Source organism: Equus asinus, chromosome 1 (assembly GCF_041296235.1).
Source record: "Equus asinus isolate D_3611 breed Donkey chromosome 1, EquAss-T2T_v2, whole genome shotgun sequence".
Lineage (NCBI taxonomy): Eukaryota > Metazoa > Chordata > Mammalia > Perissodactyla > Equidae > Equus > Equus asinus.
The window spans coordinates 138,061,247-138,074,395 of NC_091790.1; the positions used below are offsets into that span (position 1 = coordinate 138,061,247).

The 13,149-nt window shown below is 41.2% G+C and overlaps 1 protein-coding gene across 25 annotated transcripts in view; it reads left to right on the forward strand.

Moving 5' to 3' along the window:
- The first annotated feature begins 1,695 nt into the window (after positions 1–1,695).
- Positions 1,696–13,149, forward strand: part of PPP1R9A (protein phosphatase 1 regulatory subunit 9A) — a 314,401-nt gene continuing 302,947 nt past the window's right edge. For 13 of the 25 annotated variants that reach the window (XR_011503130.1, XR_011503129.1, XM_044766982.2 and 10 more), the window contains exons 1-2: positions 2,156–2,294; positions 3,997–5,602. Coding sequence is in view for 23 of the 25 variants with exons in the window: in XM_044766982.2 (XP_044622917.2) it covers positions 4,211–5,602 (1,392 nt within the window). In the remaining 2 variants the exon portion in view is untranslated. The other 12 variants (XM_070508546.1, XM_070508560.1, XM_070508623.1 and 9 more) reach the window with 4 other exon arrangements.

Consider the following 13,149-nt stretch of genomic DNA (forward strand, 5'->3'; position numbering starts at 1 on the left):
GTTTAGCACTGGTCTAGCGGACCCTTCAAACATTCAGGTAAGCGTCAGAAGTGGAAGATAGACTATGGGCAATCCAGGAATCTTAAATTAACAGCATTATGTTTTAAAAACTCTGTCATTCATTCCTCTAGTATGAATTTTTCCAGAAGGTTCACATTAAAAAAAAAATGAAACCCAAACCAACCAAATTCTTTAGGCTGCTTTTCTGTATGAATCATCTTTTTGCAAAGAGGTGTAAGACTGATTTTATTGCCAGCTCTGCCCCCTCTTCTACAGACAGAACTCAGTGATTAGGTTGCTGCATTTATTTAGGTTATTCTCCTAAAAAATATGGTTTCCATACTGCAAATAAATGACAGGAACCTTTCCACTAAATTATCCCAGACAGCACAAATGTTCTTTCCAAAAGTGGAGACTGGAACCACAGCCCCCTCACATTGCCTGTTACATCTGTTTATGCTTATAGAAGTGACATCCACTTCGTAGACAGAGAATGCCAATTTCTTGGGAAAGCACCCAGAATTTGGTGAGGCTTGAAGAAAAAGAAAAATCACTGTTCAAAATAAAAGATACATAGACTTGAGTACTTACAAAGACGTTTTGAAATTGAGAAAAGGTTTTGCTCCCAGATACAGATTCTGTGTGGAGACTAGCAGAGGTTCATATCCAGCCATATTTATTTACTAGCTGATAAAGCTGTGGGTAAGTTAGAAAACTTAAACTTCAGTTTTCCCATCTGTAAAATGCAGATAATAATAGCTCTGTTGGGAAAACTTGTGTAAGACTTTGAAATGGGCAAAAGATTACTGGGTGTCCTTTCAATGGAATGCCGGATGTTATCTACAGGATCCTGGAATTTTGCGGTTCTACAGTAGTCTGCACCTTTGACGGCCTTTGGCTAAGCTGTTTTACTACTCTCTAGGCTGTAGAAACTTTGTTAATGTAAATGGTTCTTATCTATAGAAATGCAAAATTATTTTGTTCCTGAGATACAATTGATTACTGCCCTGTAGAACAGATAATTCAAGACATTACATTTTAGTGCCTTGTAGAATATTAACCAGTTTGTCCTCTTTCCTGATTGACCATGAAGGTCTGTTCTTCACATTCTCATTTGAATGGGTTGCAATATCTTGCTGGTTCTCCTCCTAATCAATGAGTCAAATAACATTTTTGACACATCTTCGTTTTATATTCCTATGAGAGTCATGTTTTTACCTTCTTGAAAAATTATCCTTTAAGAGCTTCTATTCCATAGAGCTTTTGGGAGAATTTGTTTAAAGGTCTATACTGAAGGTCATGATCAGGTTTATGTTTTGCAGTAAGGCTGTAATACTTCTGGTATTTGCGGGGGAGGGGTGGAGGGGGTACTGAGCATTTATAAAAGGGAGGGGCTGGGGGTCTGAAAAGCTCTCTCCTGAGGAGAAAGTCAGAAGACTTCCTCATTCCATTCCTTTTAGCGGTGGAGCCTTAAGGTCAAGGTGGGTGTTTAGGCGGAGGCCGCAGCGGCCTAGGTGGAGGCAACACGGGATCTGGGCCTAAGTGTTGGCCTTCCAGGCCAGGAGAGCGGCCCGGGGGTTTAATGCCTCGGGGTCATGGAGTTAACCGCAGACCTTGTGGGGCCCCAGCAGCGAAGCAACGCCCGAGCAGAAAGGCACACAGGGCCTAGAAGGGCAGGCCTCGCCCCGGGCCTGAGGGCCCTCGCCCACGGCCGAGGGGGTGGGGCGGCCTCGCCTCGGGCCGGTGCTTTTCGCCCTCCGTTGGCCGCCAGAGGCTCCCTCTCTCTCCCTCTCCTGGGATTTTGCTGCCGGGCTCCCTCTCTCTGCGGCCCTAGAGTTAATCCCATCAGCCGAGGTGAGGCACCTGTTACCCCGGGCCTTCCTCACCCCCGCAGCCTCTCCCCCATCACGCCCCGGCTCCCGGGCCGCGCAAACGGCCGGCGCGGGCGGCCGCACGTGGGCGAAGCCCCTGCCTCGGCGGGACCCCCGCCCCAGGCCGGCCCGAGGGCGCGAGCGCGTCCGGCCCCGGCCGCCGCCGCCGCCCGCCCGCAATGGCGTTGGGGAGCGCCGCGCGCCTCCCGGGGCCGCCCGGCGCGGGCAGGGCGCGCGTGGGGGTCGCGGCGCGAGGGGAAGCGGCCGCCGCAGCCGCCCTCGGCGCTGCGCCGTGAGCAGTGGGTGGAGGGGCGCCGAGCGGCCGGCGCCGAGCCGAGCGCGGCCACCGCGGGCGGGGGGCGCCTCCAGGAGGGGGGAGCCGCGGCCGCCCGACCCTCCCCGCCGGCGGCGGCTCCCGCTCGGGTAAGGGGGAGGCTGTGCGCGGGGCGAGTTGGGGAGGGTGGAGATGAAGAGGAAAGAAACCGGGATGTACAAAGGCTGAGTCGCAGGCTGGGGGTGGGGGTGCGTTGTGGTTGGGGAGCGATAGGTTGAGGATCGGAGGCATTATCAGTGGGATCTATTGTTTCCTGGCACATTCGGAGGAAAAACAAAGGGATTTATGAGCATTACCCTGTAATTTCTTTTCTTTTTCTTTTTTAATGTGGCCGGGGAGCTCGGCTCTCCTCGGGCCACGCTGGGATCCGCCTGGCAGCCGCCGGGAGCCCCAGCCAATGTGTTAGGACTTCAGGTGCTTCCTGGCACAAAGCTAGCCTGCGACCTCCTACCGTAGCGCTTGGCGTCACCTGCTCTCCCGGCCCTGCCCCGGGGCCGAGGGATTGCGTCCCGAACCAGGCTTGGGAATCGGCTGCCTCTCAAGTTGGTGTTATTTATGTTTGTCTTTTGTGAGGGCAGGTTTTGAATCCCCCGGCGGCCCCTTCTCCCCCGCCCCCGCCCCCTCGGGCTGGAATCGGCGGGGGAGGGAGTGGGGTGTGTGTGCAGGGGGAGGGGAGGGGAGGGGAGGGGAGGGTGTGTGAGGCTTAACCAAACGTCAGGGAAGAAGGCGATTGTCGATGCTTGACCAAAAACCAGGCAGCACACTCTGAAGCCTTTCTTGTTTGTCTGTATGGGCCATGCATGCGTGCTGGGCCAGGAGCCGAGTTTGGAGGCGATTTAAATGAAAGTGTGTGCTTCCTCAGCTGATTGTGCGTGAGAGTGATAATGGCTCGGCCTCCTATTAAGAAACAAAACAAAACAAAAACAAAACGAAAAATCTTTAGAACTACATTGTTTGCTCCTCAGCAGATCTTGAAGTATTTGACTGCTGGCGTATTGATATAAAATCCAGCTGTGGGCTGAAGGAAACCAGCAAGCATGCATTGTCTTGCATTTTGAGCTTATAGTAAGTTAGAGGCAAGTAGGAATAAACAAATCAGGGCTATGAGAAGAGGATTCATGCTATATTTGTTTTCTGATCGTCACATTCTCATGCATTTATTCCCATGATACTCTACATCCTACCCTTAATAATATCCACTGTTAGGAAACTTCCAAATATTTGATATAACTGAACTTCGAGTGAAACTTATTGCCATTTAAGAACTTTCATCTGCGTGTTTTTGTCTGAAATTGCGCTAGTGTTGCTTTGGGCATGCTGTAAATGACAATATGGACCAGAAAGTGGGAAATAAGCCTCTAGAGGCGTGTTTTGGAGTTGGTAAACATAGATCCCAAACTTTTAATTGCACTTAGAATGAATAAATTCTACCTGATGTGGAGGATCCCAAGTGAAGTTCATTTTTCTGGACAGTTTGATGATTTCTGAAAGGTCTGCGAACTGCTGGTTTCTTTTAAAGTCATTCACAAAAGCAACCAAAACTTGGCTGAAGTATTGCTTTCAAGTGTACTTATGTGTAACTTGTATGTGTGTATGTTTTTGATTTTGGTAGGGGTCTCCAAATTGAAACATTTTTGTTACCAAAGACCAATCGGAGTTATAACTTTTAAATTTTTGGCTTTTAGATTCCCATTTCAGTCTAAGCCACTTTGAAAAGAAAAGTGTATATTAGTTGACTAAACGAATTCAAATAAGTAAATGAATTCAGAAATCCATTCTTTTCTATTACAGATGAACCTCTAGTCTTGCTTTGAAAAAGCCATTTTGTGTAACTGTTGACTGAATAATTTCCTAATACACCTGTTGGGAGGATCACTGACCCAGTATGCCATTTGAGAGGTACTTTTTCTTGACCAAATACTGGTGATTAGAGAAGAGAGGTGTTTTGTTTTTTTGTTTTTTTCCTGATCATTATGAACATTGGCTTTTCACTCCTGAAGTAAAAATGTTGAAAGCTGAGTCTTCAGGTGAACGAACCACTCTCAGAAGTGCCTCTCCTCACAGGAATGCATATAGAACTGAGTTCCAGGCACTAAAAAGTACCTTTGACAAACCCAAGTCAGATGGGGAACAAAAAACGAAAGAAGGTGAGGGCTCCCAGCAGAGCAGGGGGAGGAAATATGGCTCCAATGTCAACAGAATTAAAAATCTATTTATGCAGATGGGTATGGAACCCAATGAGAATGCTGCAGTCATTGCCAAAACAAGGGGCAAAGGCGGACCTTCATCCCCTCAGAGAAGAATGAAGCCCAAAGAATTTCTGGAGAAAACGGATGGCTCAGTTGTTAAGTTGGAGTCCTCCGTTTCAGAACGAATTAGTAGATTTGACACAATGTGTGATGGCCCTTCATATTCTAAGTTCACAGAAACTCGGAAGTTGTTTGAGAGAAGTGTGCATGAATCAGGACAAAACAACCGATATTCCCCAAAGAAAGAGAAAGCTGGGGGGAGTGAACCTCAGGATGAATGGGGTGGTTCCAAGTCCAACAGAGGCAGCACTGATTCTTTGGACAGCCTCAGCTCCCGGACCGAGGCTGTCTCCCCAACTGTGAGTCAACTGAGCGCAGTATTTGAGAACACTGACTCCTCCAGTGCCATCATTCCCGAGAAGGCTGAAAACGAGTACTCAGTGACTGGGCATTATCCCCTGAATTTACCATCTGTTACTGTTACAAATCTTGACACCTTTGGTCACCTTAAGGATTCTAATTCTTGGTCTCCTCCAAGCAAACACGGTGATGATGCAGAGGATGCTCAGAAGAGTAGTACTACTCCAGTACCGGAAGTGGCTTCGAAAAGTACCTCTCTAGCTTTGATGCCTAGTGAAGGGACACAGCAGAGCAAGGAAGCCGAGGACTCCACCTCCAACCAAGAGACTCCTGACAGAATTGACAAAGACATTCCCGAAGAGACTTGTGCTGAGGATAAGGCAATGCCAGAGTCTGAAATCCCTTCACCACAAAATGAACCTTTAGGAGACGCTGAAGCTAATTTGGGTGGGAGTGAGGCAGCAATGCAACAGAAGAAAGAGCTAGCAGGTGTTGATTTTACCTCTGCTGGTGCTTCTGGATCCAGTTGTGGAAAGGAAGGACCCGAAGATTCAAATAATTTTGAGAGTTCCCATGTTTACATGCACAGTGACTATAATGTGTATAGGGTAAGATCCAGGTATAATTCAGACTGGGGAGAGACAGGCACTGAACAGGATGAGCAAGAAGACAGTGATGAAAATAATTACTATCAACCTGATATGGAATACTCAGAAATTGTTGGATTGCCAGAAGAAGAAGACATCCCAGCAAATAGGAAAATTAAGTTTAGTAGTGCTCCAATTAAGGTAAGTATATTTTCTCAGTTTGTTTTTGAAGTTTTCTCTGGTTTTTTTCTTTTTAGTTTTTGGGCCTGTCTGTATGTAGAATAGATTCGACAACTATAAGGAATTCAGGGTGATTGATGTACACGTGTTCTCAGGTGATTTTAAAGTTTGGAGTTTGAGAGATACCCATCAATATTTCCTAATGTGCTTTGTAGTTGCATAAACCAGTGTTGAGTAATATTGAAGTTGAAGAAGTTTGGGGATTGTGAGATGCATTCCAGTGGACTGGAGTATGAATGATAGGAACACTGAAAACCAGGATTGCTAATTCGAAGGATTACTTCTTTAACTAGTTTTACCTAAAATTACCCATAAATCATAAAATTTTCTGAATCTAAGCACTGTAGGATATGAGGTATTATGTACAATGGGAGAGTTATGATAACCTTGAAATAATATTCTTTATTTACTTGCTTAAAAAATCTGAGTTGTCCCTTAAGTGTAAGTGGATTGTGAGGAATGCTGAAACTCTTTTTTTTGTACTGCTGCTTGGTAGTGAAAGTTTATTCATGGAAATAGATTAGCGGACTTAAGTACTTTGATTGGAAAGCTGTGACTGTAAATAGCTTTGAGTTCAGAATTTGTTATGTAGCTTTACAGTGAAATTTTGTGCAAGGAAGTTAAATTGATTTGCCAGTCATGAATTTATTTTTACCTCTTAAACACTGGATGCATGCCACTTGAATTCAGATGCTCTATTCTAATGACTTCACTTAGTTAACATTTGGTATAGAAGAATGGCACAGAGTACATCACAGCAGCGGGTGGTGAAACATTATTAGCTGATAATGGCAATAGGGGCAGGAGGTGGTTGGTTGAGTGTCAGAATGTCCTGGAGTGCTTTTTCAAAGTGTACTTGCCCATCAGCTTTGTCCTAAGATTCTGGCATGCCCTCCTAAGGGAATCTGGAGGGTCGTGGTGGCAGAATGCGTAGTTTGAAACCACTTTCTAGGGGCCTCTAGCTTACGCAGTGTATATATATATGATAGATTTGGAATTTGATAGGGAATCTTTTATAATTTTCTCCTCAAAATGTAAAATCACTGTTGTTATTTCCATCTTACGAAACTTCCATATAAGGCTGAAATATGTATAATTTACATAGCAAAGAGAACTCTGACCTTGCTTTAATTATGAAATACTATTTTGAAGTAAAGTTAGTAATCTGTGAAATTATTTATAGGTGTCAGCAGGCAAACTTTCATTTCATTAGTGTAGGGCAAAAGTTCTGCGTCAGAATGGGCCATGTCAAGTTAAACTATGTTTAGAATAACTAGAGGTGTGAGTCTAGTTTCTAAGTAAGCTAAGTTTCTTTGCTGTACTTTACAACCTTCCTTTGCCCTTCTTTCCCCTACCCCCCACTTCTAGGCACTCTTTAGAGGTGCCTTTTCCTCAGGTCTATCCAGTGAGCTCCTAAATTTCACCATTTGTGTCCCCTTTGCAAGTGCTACCCTTTGAACATTATCTTTCTACCCCTTAGGAAGAAAGCAGTAAGATTAAATTGTTTCACACTGAGCAAGGTAGGAATAACTGAAATGAACTCTTCAAGGAGTTTGTTAAAACCGGTGACTGACTCCTTAAAGGGGGATAGTAGTTGATGAAAATTTATCAAGTAGAATACTACCCACTCAACCAAGTGGGGCACCAGCCTTGTATTTGGGTCCGGTGCTGCACCAAACATAACTGCACAGTAATAGGTGTAATGACTTTTAAAGGATTTATCATTGAAATATAGCTGTTCAAGATCTAAACAGACCGGGTTTTGGGGTATGATATTTTGAAATTCAAGTGATTTTTTTTCCTACTATTACTTATAACAATAAGCATCTTGCCTCTGAATTTTTGTGTAATAGACTGTATATTTCATATAACACAGAATGAAGTAGATTACATACATTTAAGTTTCACATATTTCATCAAGAACATAGATCAAGAATAAGATTTGTGAAGCAGAAAGATAATGCACTGCGTTTTAGTGGGCTGTTAGCAGTGCTGGTTGGAGTGGATTAAGTTTGCAAACAGAAGATTCATTCTTAGCCCTTTGGAATGATTAAGACAGTTACTCTTTCTTGTTCCCATTGTTTAACATGTAAGTGGGTTCACTTGGAAATTGTGAGAGCTTCTTTTCTGCTGGTGGTGGTGGTGATGGTAGTGTTTAGATTATTCTCCAATTAAGATTTTTGCCTCAGAGGGTGGTAATTTAATAAGCTTTTCAATAAGTATTTATTAATTAAATTCAGTAAGTATTTATCGAAGGCTTATCATGTGTCTGTTCTCATGCTGTCAGCTGCAGAAGATACAAAGATGTATAAGATTCTCTGTTTCCGCTGTGAGCTTGTAGAGTCAGTTTTTAGACACCTGCTTCTTAAAACCCATGTAACACAGTGTAAAAACCTGTGCTGAAATGTCTAATGTCCTATGAGAACTTTCACTGTCCTAGGCTATTAAGTGCATGGAGTGAGCAGGATTTGATAGATCATTTGAAAGGGAATATACTTAGCTTTTCCCTATGTATGTTTCCTGTTCTTTTTATAAAGCTTTATTTATAGAATGGGAAGTTATGATTTCCAATCTGGATCTTTTCCTTTGAAATTTAAATACACTTCCTCTTTCAGAAGCAACAGGGAGCATATTCCTTACAGAAATGATCTTTAGAACTTTTACATTCTTTTCCTGGTATTCTCATCTCCTTCTTCACTAGGGTGAATATTCTCAACACTTTTAGTCTTTTGTTTTGGATCTTTGTTTATGGTGGTTGTGCATGTGATGTCCTCAGTTTCTATTGCAGTTCTTCTATTGATATTTTACATGGATATTGCCCTAAGATGACTTAAATCTGGACCTAGAAAATCATCAGAATAATAGCTGGTCTTTCCTGTGTAGAGTATTCCTTATACGTAATTGTTGGTGACTTTTAGAAATGATCGGATTGTTTCTTAATGGATAGGTTGATGTATTTCACGGTATTGTGGAAAATTAGAATAGGATTAATAGAAAATATAAAATCCAACTTTGAGATATGAAATGAAGGAGGAGTGTTATGAACCATGCTAATTTGAGATGTGGAATTATGCCTTCTTTCTCAGGAATTTCTCAAAACCAAGGGATTGAATTAATTAAATTTGTCTTAGATAAATCAAGGATAGAAAGGGTGACATTTTTCATTATTTTTCTGTTAATTTAGAACATTTATTGAGCCCTTACTGTGTGTCAGGAACAATGCAAATGTGATACATACATGAATGACTGAAGCTGATCAAGTCAGCAACTGCTAGTAGGTGGCAAGTGTACAACCATTAAGGATGCTTCTTAGGCTGTTCTGCTCATCTCTCTCTTGGGTGATCTTTCCAAGGTCACTGCAACCTTATTAAGGAAATCTAACTCTTCTTCTGTTTCTGGTAGCCTTCTGTCCTTTGGAGTGGTGTTCTTAAAGCGTGACATATCTGAAAAAGGGTATTTTCCTAATTCCCGGTGAGGAGGAGATTGCAGGGTTAATGTTGAGGTGCATTGTGCTATACTTTTCTGAGTGTTTTCTCCAACTGTAAGGAGCTTTACAGAGCTGGAGGTCAAAGGAAAATCACCAAGGGCAGCAATACTTCTCTAAACCTTATATGATAGTTGTTAAAAATGGATCTCTTAGCATTCTCTCCCCTTTTTGGGGCTCCGAGTTGTTGTCAGGGGGTCCATGCGGACCTTAATTCAGGATGGTATTCAGAGTATAGTTCTGAGATCCAAATTTCTGTCTTTGTGGAGCTTTTTCTTTTTAACAGTCTTGCTCAGTGCTTCTTAAATTTTAATATGCATATGAATCACCTGGGGATCTTTTAAAATGCAGATTTCTGATTCAGTAGGTGTTTTGTGGGAAATTACCTTGGTACAATGGTTAGCCTCTGGGTACAGTACTAGCTATCCTAGAAGTTATGGAATAGGCAGGTTTAGCAACCAAATTAAAATGCTCGAGTCACACAGTTTATCAAATCAATTTAAAACACACAGCCAGAAGCAAGAGGAAAGCTATGGGGTGAGTTAACACATGGTGCAGACAAGGTTGGAAGGACCACACTACTTAAGTCCTGGGTACACAATGTTCGTCTGTCCTGTCCCTCTCTCTCTCACATCAGCCTTCCCCATTGATGGTATGATTATGAGGACTTGAGTTGATGTTTGCACAGGGACTCCACAGACTAGTGATGCCCTGAGCTAATGATGCATACTTGCTCTATCGAAGGGAGTGGGCACAAGGACACTTAGATACAGCTGTAGCTTTACCACTTTGCCTGCTGATGAGCCATGGGTTTGATTTGTGTTTCTAGGGTGGAGCACCCGTGGGTCAAGGTTAGGACCATACTGAGTGTCCTCAGTAGGTGGCAGATCCAGAGATGACATAGCTATCAGTCCAGAGATGGCATGATGATGAGTTGGTCTTTCCATCCCTTTCTATCTACAAGTAAACCTCTTGTTCCTTCCATCATATTTTCTATTTTGGAATGTCTTTCGGGTTTACTAACTTATGTATTTGTAACACATTGTGAATTTTGCCTTCATCTTACAAGCCTCCAAGCTCTCATTGTCTATACTTAATAGAGCCTCTGAGTGTTGCCTCTGTCTCATAAGCTATTAGCTTGCTTACCCAATGATTATCACTTTTTATGAGTTTCTTCCATTCCATTTGTTTTCTTGATCTTTGTAACAGAATTTAATATTCTCAAATAATACAGCAAACTCACGAAACAGTAGGTCTCGGGTGAGATTTTGCATTTCTAACGTGCTCTTGGGTTGGTGCTGATGCTGCTAGTCAAGAGACCACCCTTTGGAGTATGATTTTGAAGAACAATCTTCTTGCTTTTGAAAGGGGCAGGTCACAAGATGTTGGGGAAGCTCATTTAACAAAGCTGCTTTCCAGATGGATCTGCTGTAGCTAGTTGTGTGGAATAATATTCTTTGAAAACAGGTGTCAACTTGTAAAGTACATAAGGCACTCTGTTTCTGGATACCAAACTGGATTATGATCCCTAAATTCATAAGGAGTTTGGGCCATTAAAAGTCACATCCTAGACTATTTGTGTGGTCTAAATATTTAATTATAAAAGGATAGGAGGAGGAAGTTCTTGATAATCGACTTAGAAATTCCATTCCTCTCATTCTTTTGGAAGCCTAAATTAATACAATTCTAGAGAGAGTATAAGAATTGTCATCTTATTTAGCTTGCTTTCATTTGGATGACTTTGATATTATAACATTTAAATTGGACTTCCTTTTAAATTTTCTTGTTTTGTAACGTATGGTTCCTAACCAGGTAAATATGTCAAATATTTTAATGTACTGTGTAAAATCAAATAGTGAATATTTATTGAATGAACCCCTTTTCTAATATTGAGTGTGTATACTAATACCTCTTTTTATTTTTTCGTTGAACGCTGGTCGTTTGGTATTTAAAAAGGGATTCTTTTCTATAGCAAATTATTATAGATGTTTGCTGGCATTTATTTTGGTAGAAAAATTTAAAATTTCTTCCTTTTCACATTATCCATAATATTTTGTCTTCCCCTCTAAATTTCTTCACAAAGCACACTAGTTGTTGGGTTAATGGACTTTAAAGATAAGATGTGGAGTTTTGGGGAAAATAGCTTCCTATTATGTTATCCATATGTTGTTTACCTTATTAACCCAGTTACATGCTCATCAAAAGAAATTTGATTGAAATCTCATCTGCATTAGATTTTTTTCTGATGTCTTACTTCTTCATGACTCAAAAAGAAAAAAGGTTTTGGAATTCCTGTAGAAAAATACAATTGGATATAGAATAAATTCTATATAAACAAAATAAACATTGGCATCTTAAACTCCAAATATCATTTCTTGGTTTTTGTGCTAACTTAATGTTTTTTCTTAATTTTCTATGCTCTTCCTTTTTTGAATCTATTTTGTGTTTGTTCTTTTGTTTCATTGTATTCTGTAGTTCTCATTTTGAATGGGAAGAAAACTTTTCAAGTTATGCTTCATATTTTTTTCTTGCTAGTCACTTTAAAAATTTTCCCCTGGTTCTAATCTCTTCATTTTGGTTTGTGACATAGAAACTTAAAGATGAAAAATACTTAAAGGTAATCTAGTGTAATTTCCTGCTCTCTTCAGTTAGCCCCTCAATAGCATATTGCTGACAGATGATCATTTAGCTTCTGCTTGAATAATTCCACTTCTGGGGAGTTTATTATTTTGCAAGGTAAATGGGAAGTCAGAAGGAGAAACACGCTGTGCGTTTGTGTGTGTGTGTGCACGTGTGCACGCGTGTGCTTGAATGTGTTTGTGCTTATTTTCATTATTTTTAATTTGCAGTTTTTTATTGAGATAAAATTCAAATAACATAAAATTCACCATTTTGAAGTGTATAATTCAGTGGTTTTCAGTATATTCACAATGTTGTGCAATCATCACCATTATCTAATTCTGGAACATTTCTGTTACCCTGGAGAGAAACCTTGTGCCTGTTAGCAGTCACTCCCAATTCCCCTTCTTCCCGCATCCTCTGGCAAACACTATTCTACTTTCTGTCTCTATGGATTTGCCTTCTGGACATTTCATATAAATGGAATCAGGGGCATGCTTTTTAAGAGGAATGGAGGAGAAACAATGAGTATGGCTTGGGATATGTTAAAATTTAAGACCCCATGAGGACAGCAAACTATAGGAAAGTTTAGAGAGCAAAGGCAAAAGGATTTTCTGGATGGTGACATGGTCTAAAGACTAAGTGACAAGATGTGGGAGCAACAAATGCTGTCTACCCTGTTATGCAGTTTCATGGAGAAAAGGAAGACAAGAAGCTGAGGACGTAGCAGGAGCCAGAAAGGGATGAAGGTATTTGTATATTGAGGCAGAACAGTGTATGTGGCAAAGAGGATGGGTGGAACATCGCCCTTGCGGGACCTTGCACTTCTGTTCATGTAATCTGAAATTCCTATTGATGAAGATAAGTGTTTGCTTCAACTTAGGGTTTCTTTAAAGGCATAAACAGCGTTAATGCTAATTTATCTCTTTATATTGGTCTTTTCTAGCATGAAGGGACCCTTGTCCCTTTCTAATGATCCGATGCTAATTTCCATCCTACTGCTCTTAAGTTGTAGCTTTCATTATTCTTTCATGTTGATTGGAATTGTTCATGGACAAACTTCACTCTTTATTTATAAAATTCTCCTCATCCTTCAATTATAGATTTCATATGCCATACTTGGTATGATCTATAACATAACCATTTGTGAGATGAGTGATTTTGGGCAGGTATTTATTTAGTTTATTGCACATTGTCTACTGAAGCATACTATGTCTATAACTATTAAATATTATTAATGGGGATGAAATATTATTAATGGGGATATTATTAACGGGGATTATCAAGGAATTACCTGATATTCTGTAAACTTGGACAAATTTGTCTGTTGAGGCTGCAGTTTTCTTCTTTGTAACTGAGGCTGTTTTACTGTAATTTATCACTAAGACCCCTTCTCATTCTTAAC